The sequence below is a fragment of the Nicotiana tabacum genome, chromosome 23 (assembly GCF_000715075.1).
Source record: "Nicotiana tabacum cultivar K326 chromosome 23, ASM71507v2, whole genome shotgun sequence".
Taxonomy (NCBI): domain Eukaryota; kingdom Viridiplantae; phylum Streptophyta; class Magnoliopsida; order Solanales; family Solanaceae; genus Nicotiana; species Nicotiana tabacum.
In genome coordinates, this window is record NC_134102.1 from 120,013,610 (window position 1) to 120,036,548 (window position 22,939).

Consider the following 22,939-nt stretch of genomic DNA (forward strand, 5'->3'; position numbering starts at 1 on the left):
CTTAAGCTTATACTAAAATCAGAAGGAAAAAAATAAAGTTTTTTCCATGATCCGATAATCCAAATTTTATATTTGGGTCAGAAGACCAAAACCATATGGTACTTTGAATATTTGGTTACGTATCAAATTAAAGCTAACTAAGACTATTACAAAGTTGGCCATGAAGCAAAGTCAATACCTTCCCTTAGGACACTCAACTATAAATAGGGATTCCATTCCCGCACTTCTCATCATCCAACACTAATTTCTTTACATTTTTAGCATCCATTTCAAGTCTATCTTCTAGAAAGCACAATTAAAAAAACATGGCTATCTCTGTCAACCATTTTTCCACTCTTATGATATGCATGATTTTGCTTTTGCCTGCACTTTGCTACGGAACTCAAAGCTATGATTCCAAAGCTACCTTTTATAAGACTTCCGATGGCAAAGGAACACCAAGTAAGTTGACTTTTTCTACACAACTGTTTTTAGTTTCTTCTACAATTGCTTTATTTAACATTTGTATTTTGAAATATTTGATCAGCTGGAGCTTGTGGTTATGGAGAATATGGCAGATATGTTAATGATGGGCTGGTTACTGCCGCATCCTGGAAACTCTATAAGAACGGAGTTGGTTGTGGTGCATGTTATCAGGTACTACTAAATACTTGCATGTTACTTTTTCATAATTAAAGTCTATAAAGGATTGCATTACTCTATACTAAATAGATAGCTTGTAAAACGTAAAGCTGAGAACTTACTTGTTCCTCGTAGCAAAACCAAACGAATTGGATGGATGGTGGTTGTTGTCACGGTATGTCGAAGCGACTACCTAATTTCACAGTCCAGACCCTAAGTGAATTGAGGAAGAAAGAGCGTAAAAAAATACTGCTGAGAGTATATTTTATTGTACTATATAAGTGTACTTATATAGAGAATACTAAGGTTAACTAATAACCCTAATGGGCCTTAAAACATCCCCTTATATAGGAAAAAGTAAAAAATAGCCAGATTTATAATTGGTAATTGAATATACAACTGGTAATTGAAAAATAGGCGCAGTTTCAAAACTAGGCGAAACTTAGTTACTTTTTCATGTAAAGATAAAATTTGAACAAAAATACCCTTAAAATCCGAAAAAATTCCAGCATAATATGCTGGAGTTCGAATATTTTACATATGAGATTCCAACATAATGTGTTGAATTTCATAATGTGTTGGAGTTCCAACATAATATGCTGGAAATTTATACGCATGAGCTCCATAATCTAGCATATCATATTATGCTGGAACTTCCCGTGTTTCACCAAAATAGTGGCTATTTTATTTCAATAAATTTGCAAACACTGATTAATTTTTAATTGTCAGTCCAAAAATTGGCTAACGCGTGCTATTTTCACCCTTACGGTGGAACCAAAATTTCCTACAGTCTATATATGTGTGTTTCACAAAGTATATATAGTTGATTCTAATTAAGATCGATAATTGCAAGCAGAGCCGGATAGAGTTTAATAATTATCTTTTATACCTTCAACTTAACCCTGTATTTTCGACACGGAATATTAACAGGTGTGGTGCAAGGACAAGGCACTATGCAGTGACGTGGGAGTTAAGGTGAAGGTAACTGACAGTGGAGAAGGGCCAGGAACTGATTTCATTCTTAGCTCAGATGCCTTCGCCAAAATGGCTAAACATCCTAAGTTAGCTCACATGTTGTTCCCAAAGGGCGTGGTCGATGTAGACTATAAAAGAGTTTCTTGCAAATATGACAATCTCATTATCAAGGTCAATGAACATAGCAATTACCATGGCTACCTTGCCATACTTCTATTGAACAACGGTGGTTACGCTGATATCCTAGCTGTAGAAATCTACGAGGTATATACTCTATATGCCCAATTTTTTAAACTTAAATTTGATGATTAAGTTTGAGATATTTACACAAATAGCCAGTTAGATTCACTATATACTTTTCCTAGCCGATATACATAAATTATATATTAATTATACATGGTTATTAACACACTATACATCGATAATACTTATTATTATATATTCGTTAGGTATTCTTAACTTAAGCAGTTTAGTTGGGTGGCCAGATATTAATATGTATAAGCTCTAATTTGGAAAATGACATTTTGACATTGACCATTGAACAAAAGGATATACTAAAATGAATTGATTGACTAATCAATTAAATTCTTGGTTTTTGATGTAAAAATTTTGGGTTGATATATACAGGAAAAAAGCTACAAATGGACACCAATGAGGAGGTCATATGGAGCAGTGTTTGACTTGTCCAACCCACCAAAGGGAAATCTGAAGCTGAAGATCCAAATAAAAGTAGATGGAAAGACCAAATGGGTGCAATCTGATAAGACTGTGATCCCTGATCACTGGAAGGCTGACTCTACCTACGAAACTGACGTTCAGATTCCCTGAACAAGTATAATTCACTAGTTTGTAATTTAATTTCTTTGTTATGGTTTGGAGTCAAAGAAGTTTGTCTAGGTCATCAGCCATTGTGGTTTAACCAAATGTTTGTTTGTTAATAAGGCAGAAATTCGTGTATTCTTGTAAAGAAAATATGAAATAAAACATCGTCGTATCTTGTGTTATTGGTGTAGTGTGCCTTGACATTTCCTTAAATTGCAATACTTGGTATCATTAGGCCACCACGGCCACGGCTGCTTGGGCGTTACACGTTATAAAAATGTTGTCATTTTAAGATGTGTGCTTGCGAGTTGTACTATGCTAGAAGCAAAAAGTACCTCAAAATGATGACATGTTCAGCAATACAAGGTTGAATTTGATACACTCGAAAGGAAACGAAAACTGTCTTGCTATAAGTAGTTGTCCACAGCAAAATTAAACCAAATAAAAATGCAAGTTTTTTAGAGAGAATATGGAAAATGCAATATGTGATCCCGATTAACGGATTATATGAGCCTCGATGTAAGCTTCAGTTTCCATGAAATATCAAGCATTAGGCAAGGAATCTGGTTTCAGGGAGGGATTGAAAATTTTGAGAAATACCTTTACAAAAAGAGCCTCTAATTTTAGCAAATTTTCCATTTATAAGCATATCGAAACAAGGATTTAGAGCCATATATATTTGTATGAGCCAACAGCAGTTGGGAGAGCAATTTAATAAACCGCAGAAGTCCCGCATCCTCCACTAGGGATGTAAAATGCTACTCTTGGCAACTGAAAGAGGAAAGTGAAACCTGATTCATGTAATTAGGAGATGAGAAAGCAAATTAACCGATTCAAACAGCGTCTAAAAGATCAAACAAAAAGGCCGAGTACTGGTGCAAAAATGTCTGGTTCTGACTGGGATCACACTAGTCAGCCTATACAAGCTTCTTCTGATGAAATCAACAAGATGCAGTAGGTACAGAAGAGAGTTGTAGCTCCATTATGTTTCCATGAACAACCAACATGCAAATAATAACATAGCATCTCAGACCAAACAAGAAGAAATACTATTGTAGATGTAAAAAAAGACAATGACATGAGTAATTCTTCCATTCAACTACAGTAGCGAAACTTTACAAATCCTAGTACATCCTACCAGTACAGTCTGAAGATCCACAAAAGCACCTCTTCACCTTGATCTTGCCATCAGAGTCATAAACCTGATCCACAGAATAGTTGTAATGATAAGAAAGCTCCTTCAAGGGAGGTATATTATCTGCCGCAAATAGCATGATATGGGGCATTTTCTTATCCTCATGATCATAAACAACATTCTGCGCATACAAGTTGGGTGAACAACTGTGATTGATAAATCGTCCAACATTTCCATAGTGCGCTGCATCAATTGTATAACCACCCTCATCTGCTAACTCATTTAGGTCTGCTTGTCCAGAAGAGTTATCAGTACAATCACTATAGTTCTTTCCAATATCAAAAAGATATTCATCACTACCAATTCTTTGTTCGGCTTCTCTGTCCTCAAGAATTTCTCCTGCATACTCACAGATAAAGGTTCCTGAAGAGATAGAAGTTACAGCTCTCACACCCCAGCCCCTTGTATCTGTCTTGAAGATCTCCAGCGGAATTTTAATACCATGTTGGCTCACTCTATTATAGCATGAAGGAGGGCACTTACATAAAGGACCACACTCATACACAAGAGGCTTAACTTCAACAATAGCCCCATTGCGGTTGTATGGGATCTCACCTCCATTTTTAACTGCACATGAGCACCTCTTTGCATCAGAACATCTACCAATACAATCACAGCCTTTAGGTGGAGCAAGGTGGAAACCATCCGGATACATCATCCTCTTGATGTACTTGAATGGTGGGGGTTTCTCACCATCAATTGTGTTCACAGCAGTTACTGGCAGTGACTCCTTTCCTTCTGTAATATCAGGAACACAAACACCATGACGCACTTTGGACTTTCTTGATGACTTTACTTCTCTCCAAGTAAGCTCTGGTTGTCCGGGAATTCTCACCAACTTAAACATAAAGACCATCTTACCATGTGGCCCTCGTTCTGTCCAATAATTTTGAACAGTGTACAAGCCATCGTACACATAAGTTGTCACCAAATTAGCTCTTCCATCTGTGGATTCAGCCTTAGATCCACGAATCACCCGAACAGGATTCCTTGTAGCTATACTATTCTTCAAGGCTAAATTACCTTTCACAAGTTTCTGGTCTTCACGGATTTTGTCCTTGCCAGTCAAATTTCCACCTTGCCCAGAATAAATCAGCTCATCAGCATCTCCCAAATCATCGTCATAGCCCCCTGAAGCAACAATGCTAGTTGCAACCAGCATTCCTCCATTGTTCAGGAAATCAATACCGGCTTGATATAAGCGATGAACTCCCACAAGAGCAAGTTCAACCCTGTATTGGAACGCATCTCCTACTTCAACTCCTGGAACTTCTCCCAGTATCCGGGGTCCTGTATTAACTTCCTTCCCTTTTTCTTTGATAAAATTCGATGCTTGAATATCAATCCTTCTGTTCTTTTTATCTTTCTGCTTAGGTTTTACTTCTCCATTTGATTCTTCCCCTCGCAAGATTTTTCTACAAATAGACTGAAACAGACGAAGAGTCTCTCTGACTTTACTACGAGCATCATTGCTGCTGGAACCAAAAGGTGGCAGATTCACATCAAATTCACAGTGCCCCTGTCCAATTGGAGATTCTTCAGGTAGTGCCTTCCTATTCAAAACACAAGCTCTATCGTTGCTGGCAACCAGTGCATTTGAATATCCTTCCGCAACTTCACCAATGAAACCTGATTTAGTCCTGCCAAACTGTCTCGGTGAAAATTTTGGTTTTGGAATACTTTTTCTGGCAACAGCTAAGGATTTCTTCTGCCGATGCATGTTAGGCTTTTGAACTTGGTTTCTACTCGTCACACCATCTAAACTAGTTTGCTTCATCTGCTTCCAGGAACAGTATGGCTCTGCCATCAGACCACACACAATCACATTTCTGCTCCCCGGCCCATGTAGATGAGTTTGCTTCCATGGACAATAGGGTTCAGCCATCGAGCCATGCACAATTGGCCTAATAATTTCATCTCCAGAACCAAGAGCATGTGTTGCAGTAGTAACCTTTTCACACTCATTCTGTGAATATGCAATATTCACCTTCCCCACATTTTTTCCTGCATCATCATTCTCCTTTTTCGTCATTGTCTCTGGCAAAATTAAAGTTTTTTCAAGTTGGATCCTTCCAGTATAACTATCATGGACACCTTCTCGATCTTCAATACAAACTGTTTGTTCCATTAAGCTACATTTGGAACCAGCAACCTCTATCTTACTCAAAGAATCAGCTTCCCGACTTACAGTCAACTTCATGTGCGATGTCCTTGTATCCATAACATTTTTTGAAGTCTCAACCGCTTCATTTTCTGTAAATTCCTTATCCAACAAAACCACTCTCCTGCTTGCTTCAGTACCACCCAAGCGCTCCTGTTCGGTTGGCTTCAGAGCGTTTCTTCCACAAAATGGAGGGAAGTCACGAACAGCAAAGACTCTTCTTTGGCAGTACTTATTCTTTGGCAAGGGGGAAATATTATCCGCAACATTTCCATTCTTGACTGGCCACTGAGGCGGTGAGCATGCTTTCACACAACAAACAGGAATTGCCCCATCAGTCACACTGACCACATTTTCAACCAAAAGTGAGCTTTTCTCCCCATCGACTTCCTTCACCAATTCATCACGCTGAATGACTTTTGCTTTCTTGAGCGATGACATTTCGCTACTTTCAATATCTTTAGACAACTCAAATCCAAGAGATCTGGCATGACTTGTTGGTTCTTCCACCCTGTTTTCTATCAGACTCGTGGTTCTGGCTAACGCATTCCCGACCAACCTATCCAATTCTTCATTCTCTTCCACGTCAGGGAGACAGTTCACAACTTCAACAGAACAGAACTCAATCCCAGTGTTAGGACCATTCCTACCATGAGCCACCAGCGCGTCAGCAACATTTTCACTTATGGAGACCACAGCATTTTCCTTGTGGCGCAAGTCAACTTTTGGAGCATTTCTACCACAACCAGGGGGGAAATACCGCACAGCCCAGACTTTCCGAACTTTATGTTTTGGAGTAACACCAAAATCCAAGGTGTGATAACCATTTTCTGATGGCCGCTTCTTCATGTTGTGGAACCGAGCATAGAGAACCGGGGGCGGGCAGGAAGATAGGCTAGGCGGAGTAGTCGCTCTGGAGCAGGTTCTTCGACTGGATCAATGCATCGGATAAACCATCATTTGAGAATGACACCATCCTCCACCAAATGAATGAATCCTTGTTTTGGCAAGCAAAATGCTGAAACAACAAACACAATATATTAAATTAAATAGATAATGGAGAAGCAAAAGCTTGATGTGACATACTATGAATCTATGATTATTTAAAGTTGGATAACATTCTGATCCTCTACCATATTTTAGTGTGAGTTGTTTTAGGAACTTAAATTGTTAAAATCTTTTTGGTTAGGTATTTTTTAACTTATTTTATTTTATGCGGCGAACCAGAAGTGAGACAAAATTTTGAGCTTCACAGATGAGTACTCAATAAAAGAAGCCACACTGGTCATGCGACATTCTTCTAACGAAATTCTGTTAATGACCTTGATGGATATTAAACTTGGGTCCTTTCTTGCTATCTTAGCCTAAAACTCTAAATGATAATGACTGAAACTTCCATGTTCTCCAAAAGTAAAAAGTAAGAACTCGGTCTAATCCAGGATTTGAACAATACAATTTCGCGTTCGGTTTCTACCACAACCCATTCGATTTACTTGGTTCAAAATCATTATTAGTGCACATTTATAGTGAACTTTTTAACACATATACAAGGTTCGAATCAAAGCTACTTGGTTCGGATTAACACATATCTTACACTCTACATCCGCTCCCGATGTTCAGACTACATTGTAACACTGCAAAATATACCAATAACAATAAGTAAAATGTCAGCTGAACAAGATTCAAATTCTAGCTAGCCCTTAACATATTCACAACCCATTTACCAAAGCCTCTCCCCCCCCCCACCCCCGCACCCCCCACACCCCCCACCCCCCACACCCCCAAAAAAAAAAAAAAGGTGGTGAACTAGAATAAAGGGATTATTCCTAGAATTAAACATATTTCAGAAAACGAAATGAATCTAAGCTACAACAGACAAAGAATTTAGAGCACATTAGGGTTTTTCATGCTAGAAAAAAGCAGAAAATAAGGAACTAAACCATACCGATTTTGAGAATGAACTTCCACGTTTCCACTTCAGAGAACTAGATTATAGTTAATCCTTCACCACACACCACACAACCAGCTGCTTTCCTACCAAAAACAAATATGCACAAAGTATGAAAAACAGTTCACAAAATGCAAAAATGAAAATCCTCAGCAAAGAAATGAAGAACCCAAAAAAGGGAAAAAAGTGGGAAAAATTAGTAAAAATAGGAAAAATTCAGAAAACTTCAAAGCATTTCACATAAACTCATTGAAACAGTAATATCTTCAAAAGAAGCAAACAAAAAATGGGATTGCAAGCAAAACAAATACCAGAAAAAGGTGTAGAAACAGAGGAAGAAGGAAGCAATGAGTCAGCTACTGATTCCAGTAATGAGTTGAAAATTGAAGAGGCATTTGATTAACAAATAATGTGAACGTGGGTTTGTTATGATATTTTGAGTGGGAGCAACAATTTAGGGGTTCATGAATGGAAAATGGCGTTGGTGCTGTCTTCTGCTTACTGACATTTTTGTAACTGTAACCATTTCTGGAAACTGTCCGAGTGAAAGACAGTAAAAGAAATTGGATAAAACAGGTGTTACCGCTGTAAATTAAAAAGAAAGTTACCACGACCGACTTACCGCTGTAATATTTTGTTCACTTCTCTTACATAAAGAATTATGGTAAATCAAGATAAGACCAAATAATGTCTCTACTACTTTTTATTAAATTGAATGTGTTAACTACCAAAGAATTGGAAACTAAATTTATGGAGGCAACTACAAAAGTTTCCTAAATGGAAAACGTGGAAATTAAGCTCTCATTTGGATATAGATTTTTTTTATTTTTTTTAAACGAAATATAATTTGTTTATAGAATTTGATCAGTTTTTAAAAAAGTTTTTAAAAAAGAATTGAAGAAAAAAATTTAAGTTCCAAAAAATGATTGGGCCAGTTTTTTGGTGAAATATTTTCTTCAATTCAAAAAAATTCAACTTTTTTCGAGTAAAATGTATGTTCAAAACAACCACAACTTTTAAAAATTATTTTTTAACACGACTTAAAAAAAATTAAGTTTCAACCAAATTTATTTCTAAATAAACACCTATTAAATGCTTCATAAAATGGAAGGGAAGTTGAAATTTTCTTTTTCTCTTTTTGGTTAGTTGAAAATTATAAAGTTGGAATATTGACTCGTAGCTATTTTAACTTTCGGAGATTCATAGCTGTCTCTGGGCCGTGCGTAATTTAGTAAATATCGAATTACTGTATCAAAACCGAAAATTTTGGTATTTGGTATTCGATATTTTGGTATTCGATATGGTATTTGGTTTAAGTTTTTTATAAAAATTGGTAATAGGTATGGTATTTGATATTTTAAAATAAAATACTGATATCATACCGAAATATATATTATATTACACAATACACATATTATTAGTTAATAACATAAATATAAGAAATCTAAAATTTTACTTTCTTTTATTCTCTAAGTTCATCGATTAACTCTAAGCAAGTAACAAGACATTTCTATTGATCAAATTTATTTTTTTATGTACAATTTTCTCTCTCTGGGTTGGTATTTGCTGGTTTTGGACAAAACTATTGTCAACAAACGTTTTTAGTTTTGTACTTTCGAGTACTTTAATTAAGAATATTACCGTCTATGACTCTATGTACTAGTTAGTATTCAAACCGAATAAATCGAAGTTACCAAACCGAATAAACCAAAACCTAAAGGAGAAAAACCGAATCATACCGAATTTAATTAGGTACGATATTGGTATAGCAATTTAAGAAATCGAATACCAAAAATACCGAACCGAAATATCTAAATACCGTACCGTACCGACCGACAAACACCTCTAGCTCTCTCTGAGGGAAAAAAGAAAACCATACACTTTTCAGAAGTTACACACTTATCTCATCAACTTTCCAGATTTTTAACAGCATTGAAATAAATTGTCATTTTATCATACTTTGCTCTCTTACTTTTGAACTCCAGTAATACTAAATTTTCTTTAGACATTTATTAGTTCCTCAAACTTTTTGTAAACTAATGTTCAAATATTAAAATTTAATTCTTACACACATGGCTATTCCCACTAGTGTGGCACGAATTTAAGATAAATAGGTAATATACTATATGCATAGAGTAAGTACCTTGGTCTCGTATTTGACTTTCCAAAACATTTTAAGAACTTCTTTGCCTAACCACTATGTATTACTTCGTCTTGGTTTTTAAGATATAGTGTCAAGTGTCAACTACCAAGAGTACGCAATTCGGAATTATAGCCTTACAAGTGAAGTTAAAGTAATAATTCTCTCCTTTCGTTATTCTTTATAAATGGTTTCAATGTTTTTTTAGACAATAAATTACGTCGAGAAAATAAAATCAAGACCGATAATAAATTCTGAAAATATTATCATACTTGGGTTTTTAATGAGATTTTACATGCAATTGCGTATAATAGGATTGTCGAATTTTTAAATTTAATCAAGCAAAAGAAATGATATTTTAAGCTCCACATATTCCTCATTTCTATCAAATTATACTAAATTCACTAAATAACCATAGAGTATTCATACAAATAAAGTGTGAAATTAAAGTTGTTTGCATACATCGAAATTCACTTATCCACATTTTGTAACAAGTTCTCACTTATTGTACTATGAATTAAAGACAAGGCATTCGATTTGAGATAATACACTAATCGAATTCCTTATATCAAATAAAAATAAAGTAATAATTAGAGATAAAATGAAAAAATAATATTATCACCAAGGAGGCGTGATGAGATTGTAAATTTCTCTCTGCCATTAATTAGATGTTTCATGTTTGAATATAAAAAATAAAAATAAAAAATCGATGCAGAGTTCTCTTTAGAAGATTTAACTTAAATAGTTGTCCGTTTTAACTGTATAAACAAAATATACATAATAAATGTAATATAAATATATAATTCACGTATAATATATATATAATTATATATAATAAGTATATAATTTATATATCCCGACCAGTAAAAGCAAACATTCACTTATTTGTATAAAGATCTCTTTCTTTAGTGGATCTTTCTGTATGAATCTAAATTAATTGGGGCATTGGTCCACAGAAAACATACTTAAAGACCAAAAAGAATGTTTTTACCCCCTCGGGGACTTAAACGACATCGTCTTACAGTGGTTAACGACCGTTGATGTAAAAGGCGGGAGTCGAGAACAAAGGCGGGAATATTTTAATAGTTAAATAAAACCCTCTCTACTAAAATAATCCCCAATCACTCCCAAATTACACTCTCACCTCCTCTCTTTCTTCCTCAAACCCCAACTGAGTTTTTGCAAAAATGAAGGAAGTGAAATACCCAGACCTATTAGCCCAAATTATCAAGTATTGCGAACCTCGTCCCTCTGCTGAGGAAGAATTACAAAACTGCCCTCTTATTCATGAGTACGAGAAATCTCCAGAATCCTCACCGTCGTTAAAATTAACGTCGTCAGAGCCCACCGGAATACTCATGTTATCTCTTCCATCTTCTGATTCCGTTAGCCAAAGTTCCCCTCACGATAACGAAGAATTCGAAACCCCGCCGGAGCACAACAACTCCAACTCTCAGCCCTATTTTTCCGGCTCCGATGAACTGAAACCGAGTACGAGTACTGCAGCCGTTGATTTTCAACATAACGATGATGATACTGATGCTGTTAATCATGATAACTCGGCGGCTGTAGATTTGGGAAATGATTCTGATGACCTAGGGTTTGAGGGGCGAATGCTGAAGAGGATTAGGGTTTCTGATGAGGATTTGGATGTGAAGAGTTCAGTTCGGAGATTAGATGAAAAAGGACCGATTATGATTGAAATTGATCAGACTCAGGATGTTGATACTGAGGTAGTGATAGAATGTGAGGAAAATGTGAAAGTTAATGAGCGTGGAATTGAGGGAAATGCGGATTCTTCTACTGTGAAAATGTCTGAGAGAGGTGAGGAGGAGGGAGATAGAGGAGAAAAGCGTGAAAATGGTGAAAGAGGTGTAGATGACAATGAGAAGTTGAATGGTGTTGGCTATGTTGAAATGCATTTGAATGGGATGAAGGATGGTATTAGCCGTGGTGATGGTGGTGGAAGAGGTGTGGAGAGTATGAATTTAGATGAGAATGATAAGTTGAATGGTGTTTGCGCCAAGGAAATGCATTCGAATGGGATAACAGAAAGTGTTGGTGCTGGTGTTAGTGGTTGTGGAGGTGTTGAGGGAAGACGTGAATTGCCATTATCAATGAGGGGAGGAGACAAGGATGTTGGATTGGTGGAAGAAGTTGGGAGGAGAATAGTCAAGAATACAAGGTTTAAGGATCTAGTGGAAACTTTCTCTATGGTGGTAGGGGATGTTAGTGGTGGTGACAAGAATGTTGATTTCTTTGAGACTGCCAAGGCCCGCGGTTTGAGTTTTCCTCGGCCTAGATGGTGGCCACTGGAGGGATTTTCTGATTGATTCAATATTCAGGGAAGTACAACTTTTGGGGAGATTTGGCGTTTGTTAATGTACAAAGTTTTTAAGAGTTCAGGAAATAGAAGGGTTATCCCTAACTGCTTATTTGATCGCTAATTGTCTGTTGATGGTTCAGATAGAGGTGTCATGGTAATAGCCTATGCTATGGTTGCTGACTTTCTACCCTTAAGATACTATTACTATTGGGATATTAGTAGTTCAAATTGGTAAATCTTTCTCAATCATCCTGGCTGGAGCTACACGTTTAACGGGTTGACTTCACCATTTACTAAAGATTTATAAAGCATTAGATGATACTCTAAACTAGTGCTTTGCTTTCAAGAATATGTTAATTACGGAATGAAGAGCTTGAATGGATGTATAATATGATTCTTTGCGGCAGTGCTGAATCTTAGAGATTTTGGATCCCAGGTGAATTTTATGTTAGGCTAAAAGCTTATAGATTTGATGTAGGTAATGCTGGATTGGTGGTATGTCAACCATATGCAAGAAGAGATCTTTGAAGTGTTTGATCACCAGCAGATGGAGGTTTTGTACTGCTTTCTCTTTCTGAGATGATGTTGTAGTTGTACAGATTCATTAATTTGGTAACCTTGAAGTAGATACTTATAGAACTTGTTCCTTTCTTTTATGAAGAACTGGCGTTGCTTATCAAAATGGTTTAGCAAATTGTGTTACTTTGCTTCTTTTTGTAAAGTTGAGGTGGACCAGTGATCTTAACTCTAAACTGCTAAAGGAAAATGGATTTTAACAGAAGTGTTAACTTTTGCACCTCCATGTTTGTTTGAATTCAATTTTATTCAATCTTCCTTTTAAGTAAAATCCTATTTTACGAAAGAAAACATCGTGTACCATTATCATATTGTAGAATTACATCATTGTAGTTTACGGGTCAATTTGTTTTTTGGCCTTTTACAAACTTGTTTTTAGTTTTATGACCCTATCTTTTTTTTCACACATAGGAGATTTACTTTTACACATAAGAGATCTTTCATTTACAAATAAGAGATCTAAAAAAGACATTCTCTTAAATTCAACATTGTAAAAGACCAAGAAGACTTAAAACCTCGTAGTTTACGGCCTTCCAAACATAAACTTGCGCTATTCAAACAACTACACTGCATACTTGTAAGGACAATTGTGCAGGCGTAGCAGTCAATGAATAAGATTAAAACAAGGGAAGATCAAGGTTCAAATCCTAACGGAGTCAAAAAAAATTGTAGACGAGCCTTAGTGGCAGAGCTACCAACCCATACCTTTGTTGATAGAAGATAAGAGTTCGGTGAAATAGTCAGTCTTGGTGGGCTGGGTTTCCCATACCTACTGGAAGAGGGTAACGAGTGTTTGATGAAATAGTTGAGGTGTGTGCAGGCTGATCCAGACACCTCCGTCTTAAATGAGCCTGGTCAAATTTGGCCTTGAATCATTATGATTTGATAATATTTTTTACTGAACCCCCCTCCCCATCCCTGCATTATTATTATTATTGTTGTTTGCTTCTATGTTGCATTACCTAGTGTTAGTTTTGTATTTTCGTTTTGGTTTGTCAATTGATTTGCTTGTTATTGCCCCTTCCCTTTATCTTTCCTGAGTCGAGGGTCTACCGAAAACAACCTCTTTGCTTTCTTAAAGGTAGGGGTAGGGTCTACATACACTCTACCCTCCCTAAACTCCACTTGTTGGACTACACTGAGTATGTTATTGTTGTCTTCTATGTTGCATTACGCCAGGATAACCAAAAGGTGGGAGTAACTTTTCCTGTATGGGATGGAAATTAGGTGGTGACTGATTAGGTATTAACATAAATTTTAAGCAACTTCAAAGATAAGATCTGACATTGCCTAATTCAGTTAGAGGAATCTTATTGGTGCCGACTGCCGAAATTCAAAATTTTCATCTAATACTACAATACTAGAGAAACAATTCGTGGTGTCGTTCTCTTAAGGTAACCCTATTATTCAGCCTTAAAGCCAATGAATCAGACATATCAGGATTTGAAATGTTTGGTAGGAGGGTAGACAAGGACAAAGTCCTTTATTTTTGACATTTGACGATCCTACAGAAAAACTCATTCAGCAAAACTAACAGACAGAAGGGGGTCTCAATTTGAGGTTAAAACTTTAGTGCATACAAAATATCTAGACATCACCACCTCTGCATTTTCAGCTATATTGTACAATGCTTGACAACCTATACAAAAAAGGTTTAAAAAAACAAACATATCCATCCGCTAAATCCAAAATTTCATTTTATATTAGGTTACCGGGAAAAAGGTAAAAGGCAACCATCCAAACCCCTTCGCGAGACATTTATATATTTGACAAGGAACATGCAGAGATAGTCATGTGGTTTGGCCCAAGAACCTTGTAAATACCCTACAGACAGAAAGCTAAGTGTGATAGTGTTACTATGGCCGGAGGAGTTGTGGGTATACGGAGCTACTACTAGTGCTTGCTTGAGCTGCGAAACTTGCTGTTGGTAGGAGGAGTTCTGCCTGAGGGAAGGAGCTGTTAGATGGCACATCCAGCAGCAAGTCCTGATCAGAACTTTCATTTGCAAAACGGAAGGAATTCTCTGTAGGCAATGCAAATAGGCTTCTTGGACTGAAGCAAGAGCTATCATTCTCTACTATTTCCTTCTGTTCATAACTGCTTTTCAGCATCATCCTCTTGGGGCTCTTCATTGTTGTGTTTGCCCCTGAAGCAAAATTCGACTTATAAGTTCAGTTCCATCTGAATTAAAGCAACTCGAAGCACACACTATGCAAAATTGGAGCTACAGTAGTTTTAGTTTCTTGAAAACAATCAATCAACTATACGCTTTGTTTCGTATTTTCTTTAGCTGAGGATCTAACCGGAAGTAGCCTCTCTGCTGCATGCGTACACACTACCCTCCCCAGACCCCACTTGTGGGAATTTACTGGGTTTGTTGTTGTTTTTGTTGTAATCAATCAACAATACGTCAATCCCAAATTAGTAGTGGTTGGGTGGGAATTGGTATAAAAAGTACATTCCATAAGAAAAATTGCTCGTAGTTTAGCTTCAGAAATGTCGAAGAAGATATCACATAGAACAAATGCTTGATATAAATGATGTACAATTAAAAAACTGTACTTATCCATTATCATACCATTTATTATATTTTTCCCTTTATGGTGGCACGGAGGGATGGAGTAAGGTGGCCCGGCAAACACTGATTTTCCTACTGAACTTGTGTAACGCTTACCTAATCATAGCGAGTTATGACTTTCACAAATAGTTGCCTTCTACTAATATAAGGTATCTTCCAGGATGGAGAGCCCTATATAATAGCAAAAAGAAGAAAAGAAATGGGAAGAAATAGGAAGAGATGCTGAGATGGACTGATTTCATTTTTGATTAGTGCATTTCCTCCTAATCGTCACAATGCACGAACCAGGCTTCCTGAGAAATCATATTTGGAAGATAATAGGCCATTGTACATGAACATATCCTGTTACCAGCTAGATAACAAAAGACGTGTACAATAAAATAGTTGGAGAAATCAGTCAACTCAGTGCATCAAAGCCAGACACTAATGAATGCCAAGATACCTACCATGCTCAAGATTCTCTGATCCTCCTTCCGCAGTTTCTACAACTTCTACATATTACCACGTGACCGCCTACTCTAGCTTTTTCATGAAGATAAAAACCCGAGAAGTAAATGTTTACTACTCTCTCAGGAACAGAAGAAGAAAGTATTTTAAGGTAAATTTTTGTTATAAACAGAAGCAAGTCTACCACACGAGGATTTGTCATAAAGGAAATAATAAAAGAGAGATGCAAAGAACCTGAATATCTTGGACGTTGCCCATCGTGTGGTCTCTTCATGTTCCCTGAATGACCTGTGCCAATAACACTGGGCCCTCCTGCAACTTCAGAAGTACTGCTACTATTTTTACATTTCATGTCCTAACATAAAAGCAGATTAGCTTTAAACTTCTGTTTAGCAAATGTAACATATAAGGAGTGGATTACTCACTGAATTTTCATATCACAAATCATAAGCAAGATCGTACCTTAAGAAGATATTGTTCCACCCACTTTGACTTCATTAAATAGCACAAAGTAAACCTCTTCAACGTTCTACAATCTTCTATTGTCACCCCAGATAACGAGTTATCAAAGACACCTTCTGCAAGAAGTTTCTGGAAGGAAGACAAATTCTCCTCAAATTGAGAACTCTCAAACATGCTCCTGAGACTGCAGAGAGAATTAAAAATGGGAATAAGATCAGAGCTGGACAATGCATTCATTCTATCAACCATCAGTAAGTAGGTTATGGTTCAAGTTCAACATAGCCATCAATTATTTTTCTAATGCCCAACTAGCACAATTGAGAGAGTGAATTAAAAACGTAAGCTCCGGTAATAAGCCTCTCACTCAAAAGATAAGTTCATTCCTCAACTTTTCTGAATTGTTTTTAAGTCAAATGTTCTCGTAAGATCCTAAATAGAAAGAGATTGTACAAACCTCTCGGGAGGTGAAAAAGAATCAACAGGAGGTAAGTACTTTAGTAGTTGCTGTTGTTCATCACTTGACAGATGCGTTATGAATTCTTCATAATTAAGTACATCCTGCATCAAGCATTGTCCAAAATCACATTTATTTGTGTATTGCTTATCTGGGAAAGAGTAAACTGCAGAGCCATGCTTAGATTCTTAAAGTAACAATTAACAACTAAACACATGGTAAAAAAAACAAGCTCGAAAATGGTTATTTACCATTATAGAGGAAGCATTTCCATGCAAAATACCATGATATAAGCATTTTAAAGTCAAAGGTAATGCATATTGATAATCAAAAGTAGAAGATAAATGTAAATCTACAAAAAGAATCCCCAACTCCGGAGCCAGAGATGTAGAAAAATAGTGTGGAATAGAAAAATGTTCCATCTGTAAAGACAAGTGGACGCTGTAGGAAGCATGCTATGGTTGTTATTTGTATGAAATCTAAGAGATAGCAGGATACCTTAAGGTCTATGTAGCATAGTGGCGAATTATGATGTCCAAGAATCTGCAAATTTTCAAGCTGATCCTTGCTCCTGCAGTTCAAGATGAAATCAGAAAGATGGAAACTAGACACCATCACAAAGAAAATAGTATCGAAGCTCTGACTATTCAATTATGGAACTGAAACCACCGCGAGCATTCTATAATTGAGAAGCTGCACGGAAAATGTGGACCATATCATGTTAATATAAGTTTCTGATCCACATCAGTCTATTTGTGTAACCATACCCCGTCAACCAATAGCAGAACAGTTATGCATTTTAACATTTTATATCCTTTCTTGTGGCTATATGCTATCCAGCTACAATGAGGAAAGCACCTTTTAATCTGGTCTTGACCAGTAGGCTTCTTAGCTCTCTCAGTTACCAGGTTTGATGAATTGACACCCTTATTAATATGTACAGATGGAGTAATCAATTGTGAATAAGCCTCATTCGAAGAGTGGTGTTTGTTGTCAACCGATAGAGAGCTGGCTTCTGATTCTTCTTCTCGACCTAGAGAACTTGGATGTCGAATTAGCACACTTCCATGTCCTATCTCAACAGAGACCATAGGCTTGTCACTTTCAAGAAGCAAATCCTCTTCAGAAGATCCAGACCAGTATGAACACTGTTGTTCATGTAAGATGGTATACAGGTCTTTGGTAAGCTTTTCAACTGAAGATTGCTTTGGACGACCCACACAGGTTCTCTTCTTTGAAGGCACCATCCCTTCCCATATATTTGATTGGGTAGGACCTGAAAGCATAAAGGGGTCATGCAACTATTAGTTACCCGATGAGTGAGAATTCAGCAAAAGGTTTTATTAAAACAAAAACGCAGGAAGGATGATTCACAAAAGATATCAGATACAAAGATAGAACACAAGAAACTCTAGAGCTCAGGAGTTTGATTGAAAGAAAAAAATACAGCTTTACCACTGGAGAAGGTGCAGTAGAATATACTGGTATAACTGATCATAGAAATAGAACAAAAGGAGCAGGCAAAATCAAACGATGACCACCTGTATAATTTCTCTGCTAGCTATCAAAAGTTTTATTCATGTATAGATCTATATTTTGAGATAGAAGTCATCAACTTCTATCAAACAGAATGGCTTTCAAAGTAACAGAAAACAGACCTTTTGGGAGGAGGAGAAGAGATTTGGCAGTTTTGTTTTTATAGGTAAAAAGAGTTGGCAGTTTATGTGAGAGAGAATGCAGCTTAATGTTTCTGTTTGCAAGGCCTGCATAGGTAAAGAATCTACCTGTCAAATCACTTGCTTCAGCACTACCGAATTGTGCACAGCTTTCAGAGTTTGACACGGCAGAGCCAGAACTTGACCTGTTGCTTGTATCCTCATCTAAAACCTTACGGTGGAAGCCCTGATTATAATCAGGAAGAATTCCAATTTCAGGATTATCATGATTTTTCTTTCGTTTCAGCACCTTCACCTCCTTGTTCTTCACAGGCGAGTTTTTGAACCTTGAGACCCTGTAATCTTCGAAGTCATCTGGTTCAGCCCTTGCATGCAGAGGAGTATAGTTTGCAAGTGTCCCCTTTGTTCTCCATCGAGATCCACATGCATTGCAAAGAATTGGCTTTTCTGGTGGTCCATTACGCCAAAGAGGGGTGCCTGCACCATGAATTCACCATTTTAAGACTGTATTCCAAGTACATAATGTGGGAAGAATGAGAGGCATCTAAGAAATCTGACAATCTGGAATTGAACGTTATTATAGAAACATCTTGCTCATCCCACGACAAAATATTACTGTAAGCATGTAATCAAAATTTCAACAAGCATTTTTGTGTCGGGGAAGATGAAGACCATTGGACAGAGTGGTGCATAAATGAAAAAGGTAAGTAATGGTATATCCACTGCAGAATGCTCCCGCATTCCTAAGCATGGCAAGAAAGAAGAAGGATGTAATAGGTAGATATTCGAGTTAGGACTCTAATTGAAAGAGCAAACATCTCCTCCAAATGCACTTAACTTGATTAAGAAACTAAACCTTTCCTATATAACTAGGAGACTGATTCCTGTGAAGAAGACCTCATCGAGCAAGAAACAAGACATTGACATGAATTAGAGAGCAAATTAAGAATCTAAGAAATAACTAAGAAGACAACCAATTTTGTTCCCTAAATTGCACGAGCAAGAAACACTTGAGGACCTGAATAAAGAGACAAACTAGATAACTCGTGAACCAGTGTTAGGAGAGTAACTCGTTAATCAGTGTTAGGAGAGAACTTATGGAGCTGTCGGGGAAACCTAAAATGAACCTTTCTATTCAACAACTAAGCTGGAGTCAGAACAGCACAATGAGAAGCTAAACTAGACAGATTAGCAATAAAGCAGTAGCATATGACAGTGACAGACATCTAAAACTATGTACTTCGAGACATTACATTCCCTCGAACAATGTGCTTCCTATACAGACTAGCCAAGTTTCAAATTATTATCCAACCCAGTTTATCACCATTTTTGCAGCAAAATGTGTTACACCAGTGGATGACAGGAATGAATGCAAATGTCAGCTATTATTATTTTCTGTAGCATCAACCTCTGAGAGAGTTACCGATGTATCAAGTCTTTTCTAGACACCTTGAACTATTACAGCATGAATGCGAGTAACATATCCAGCAAAAGACAATAAGGTCAACAAGATATTATCAAATGCCCGGAGGATCTTGCTGCTTTTGACTGTAGTGCAAACACTAGGAGGTTTTAAACAAATGGATAATGAGTACAAGTGAAGCAGGAGAGTCTAAGGCCTTATTAAGTTGAAAACAACGAACTTGGTTCATTAAGATAACGAAATATCCGGAGAGAAAACCTCAACCCTTTGCTATACAAGGCATTCATTAAGAACATGCTACTAAAACAGCACAAACATCAGGTACATGTATTTAGAAACAGACCAAGCCAACATTTTCTATTCATTTTTCTGCTGCATTCATTCCCTAGAGAACCATATCAATGCCATTTTCAGCAAGAAATCAGTCAAACCAAAAAATGCATTTCTTCCCATAAAGTTTATTTTTAAATGAAGCAAATGGAGGCTAAGAATACATAACTCAACACAATCAAAACATCTCCCAATTGCATTGGAAAACAATGGAATTAAATTGAGCTCTAAATTGCCCACTTACTGAAAGACTCTATTGACAAGATTGGAAACCAAAAGGAATCCCAGTTTCAGAAATAAATTCCAACTCAAACCCATATTGAAATCCAGAATTTATTTGCAGCCTATCTTGGAAACAACGCAATAAAGAAAACTCAAAACCAAATTTTATAAGATGAATAACAGCACATATTACTTATTATTGTTCATTGTCCTGATAAATTTTTTCCCTTTTTGAAGAAACCACCATATGGGTATCCAGTTTCATAATTGAACAACTAATCTAAGCAAATAACATCATATAGACTAACAAAGAACAATTCTATACTTGTAACAGCCAAAAAAGACTCCATTTTTATCAAAAATTAAAGAACTTTATGGTTAAATTGTTTTTTAAATACATTCAAGAATCATTAACTCACTTGTAACACCACAGTGATAGCAAGGTCCTTGCTTTCCCATCTGTCCAATATTTTTTTTTCTCCCTTAGTTAATTTTTACAAAAATTGAAAATGTAAAAAAGAAGAAAAGTTCTTTTCTTGCTTAAGAAATTGGTAAAAAGAAATATACAATTTTTTTATAATTGTATATCTATAAGTTTTGATTATAACAAATACATATATGGTTACTGGAATAAAAGCTTTTTTTTCTGCAATAAACACAGAAAATTATGCAGAAAAAAAAAACAAAATCCAACAAGACTCAAAGAAGTCTGTAATTTTAAGTCCCAGAAAAAAACCACTGAAAACAGCAAAAGATTATGAACAAGTAATGAAAGGATTTGAGATGGGTTTTCTTGTTTTTCAGCTAAGAATATGTACAATAGAGTGAAGAAAAGAAAAGTCCATTAAAGAGGAATCTAATAAATGGTTGTGAAAAGGAAGGTGAAATGGGGAAGGGAAGGAAGAGTGGGTGGGTTGTTTTTATAATGTATGTATGACTTCTTGTTGTTGTAAATTTGTATTTGAAGTAAATGTTTGATCTTTCCTTGTAAATGTTTTTGAATTTTTTTTTTTAAAAAAATAGAACTAACTTTTGATGTTGTAATTCTTTTATTGTTGAAAATTTTATATTAATTATTTTGTTTTCTAAAAATGGACTTTGTGAGTTTGATGAATAATTACATATTGCTAAGTAATGTCCTTGTTGACTATAGACTTTTATGATAACTCCCTAACATGTGCAAATTTTCCTGCCCCACCTATTGCTCACTTCTTGAGGGGAAAATTTTTAGAAATTATTATAGAAAAGGGATCAAATTTAGATTGAATTTAATTTTGTTATGGATTAAAAATGACATAATATTATGAATTAATGAAATAGAAAAGGCAAGATCAACCAACTGCTCATTTCTTGAGGAAAAAATGAACTGAACTCGATCACTTGCTGTCGTTATTTTTTAGTTTTCTGTTGAGGTATATTCTACAAAAGTACTCAAATTGGATCAATAATCGATTTTACGTTTCATCGTATTCTTTTAGAAAAAAATCAAGTTTAGGTAGCATTTAGTTTTCTTGTGGCTTTAAAAATTACTAACATAATAATCATAAATTAAAATGGAATGAAAAAGCAAGGGCAAGAAAACAACAAAAGAGAAGAAAGAAACAAAGAGAGTTTGTTTCAACCTTTTCATAACCTTCTTTTTTCTCTCTCTTTCCTGCCTAATATATTTATTTAAAAAATTCAGGTATAGGATAAGTGAAATATTTATATTTTAATACAATATAGTAGGTATTCTTCTTTGAAGGAGCTTGATTTGGTGCGATGTGTGTCACACTCATTGGACATTAGAGACCCATTTCTGACCGTAGATCTATTCCAAGATTTTACATTGAGGGTCCCACTATGACATGGTATGCACTGACTAGGGTTCTCATTTTTAACTCAGCTTTCTTCCCCCAAAATGGCTGTCACTATTTCTGATTCCTCAAATAAAGTTACACCACGGTGTTTAACCAAATTATGTTAATAGTTACTATTAAGTAATAAAGTAAGGTAAGAATGTTTACTAATTATCAATGATGATTAGATGATGAAAGTCTGTATATAAAACATATCGTAATACAATTTTTGTTAAACTTTTAAGAATTCAAATATTTAATTTAAATTTTAATGTGAAGCTTTCTTTATCGATCTGACTTTTCAATTATCATTTTATATTTTGTTCAACTATTTATTGAGTTAATAATTTAAACTCAATATCCAATTAAATAATGGACGAAAGAAGTAAATTATTTGGCAACACAATTATTCTCCAGTTATAAAACACTAGTATTGTTGCACGACTCGCAGCACAAAACAGAATATTTTTTTTCTTTAGGAATTAACCCAATTTTAACATTAATAATTCTCATCTTGTAATTTTTAACATTTTTGAATCTTCAAAAAATTAAATAGATTAGATTATTATACTCTTAGAAACCAATTTAATTCTTGCGTTTCAAGTAGTTAAATTTACTAATCCCCAATTTATAAATTTTACCATTTTCATGTTTCAATTACATTCGAATAAATAAAACTGACGGCTAAAACAAAATATGATATAGAGTATGTATTTCAAAATTAAGTTTTCTTAACTACACCTAA

General features: G+C 35.7%; 3 protein-coding genes across 3 annotated transcripts; 1 reads left to right on the forward strand and 2 right to left on the reverse strand.

Moving 5' to 3' along the window:
- The first annotated feature begins 221 nt into the window (after positions 1 to 221).
- LOC107831801 (expansin-like B1) lies at positions 222 to 2,600 on the forward strand. The gene is made up of 4 exons (XM_075246924.1): positions 222 to 441; positions 527 to 636; positions 1,552 to 1,860; positions 2,224 to 2,600. Exons 1-4 carry the CDS (start codon positions 306 to 308, stop codon positions 2,422 to 2,424), a joined length of 756 nt encoding a protein of 251 aa, XP_075103025.1. The 5' UTR covers positions 222 to 305; the 3' UTR covers positions 2,425 to 2,600.
- A 777-nt stretch (positions 2,601 to 3,377) lies between these two features.
- Positions 3,378 to 8,321, reverse strand: LOC107831800 (histone-lysine N-methyltransferase, H3 lysine-9 specific SUVH5-like). Its single transcript, XM_016659596.2, has 3 exons — positions 8,034 to 8,321; positions 7,720 to 7,808; positions 3,378 to 6,792 (listed from the first exon to the last, which is right to left on the reverse strand). Exon 3 carries the CDS (start codon positions 6,621 to 6,623, stop codon positions 3,543 to 3,545), a length of 3,081 nt encoding a protein of 1,026 aa, XP_016515082.2. The 5' UTR covers positions 6,624 to 6,792; positions 7,720 to 7,808; positions 8,034 to 8,321; the 3' UTR covers positions 3,378 to 3,542.
- A 5,997-nt stretch (positions 8,322 to 14,318) lies between these two features.
- LOC107831798 (GATA transcription factor 26) lies at positions 14,319 to 21,292 on the reverse strand. The gene is made up of 8 exons (XM_016659594.2): positions 20,776 to 21,292; positions 18,490 to 18,858; positions 17,564 to 17,981; positions 17,204 to 17,276; positions 16,706 to 16,809; positions 16,252 to 16,435; positions 16,024 to 16,144; positions 14,319 to 14,910 (listed from the first exon to the last, which is right to left on the reverse strand). The coding sequence occupies exons 1-8, from the start codon at positions 20,813 to 20,815 to the stop codon at positions 14,621 to 14,623; spliced, it is 1,599 nt and encodes a 532-aa protein (XP_016515080.1). The 5' UTR covers positions 20,816 to 21,292; the 3' UTR covers positions 14,319 to 14,620.
- Positions 21,293 to 22,939: the final 1,647 nt, after the last annotated feature.

Coding starts and splice junctions, on each gene's coding strand:
- LOC107831801 (XM_075246924.1), top strand. CDS start 306: ATGGCTATCTCTGTCAACCATTTTTCCACTCTTATGATATGCATGATT. Junction 637..1,551: donor GTTGTGGTGCATGTTATCAG/GTACTACTAAAT, acceptor GAATATTAACAG/GTGTGGTGCAAGGACAAGGC. Junction 1,861..2,223: donor TAGCTGTAGAAATCTACGAG/GTATATACTCTA, acceptor TGATATATACAG/GAAAAAAGCTACAAATGGAC.
- LOC107831798 (XM_016659594.2), bottom strand. CDS start 20,815: ATGGGAAAGCAAGGACCTTGCTATCACTGTGGTGTTACAA. Junction 18,859..20,775: donor CTATCACTGTGGTGTTACAA/GTGAGTTAATGA, acceptor TTCATGGTGCAG/GCACCCCTCTTTGGCGTAAT. Junction 17,982..18,489: donor TGAAGCAAGTGATTTGACAG/GTAGATTCTTTA, acceptor TTATGCTTTCAG/GTCCTACCCAATCAAATATA.
- LOC107831800 (XM_016659596.2), bottom strand. CDS start 6,623: ATGAAGAAGCGGCCATCAGAAAATGGTTATCACACCTTGGATTTTGGT.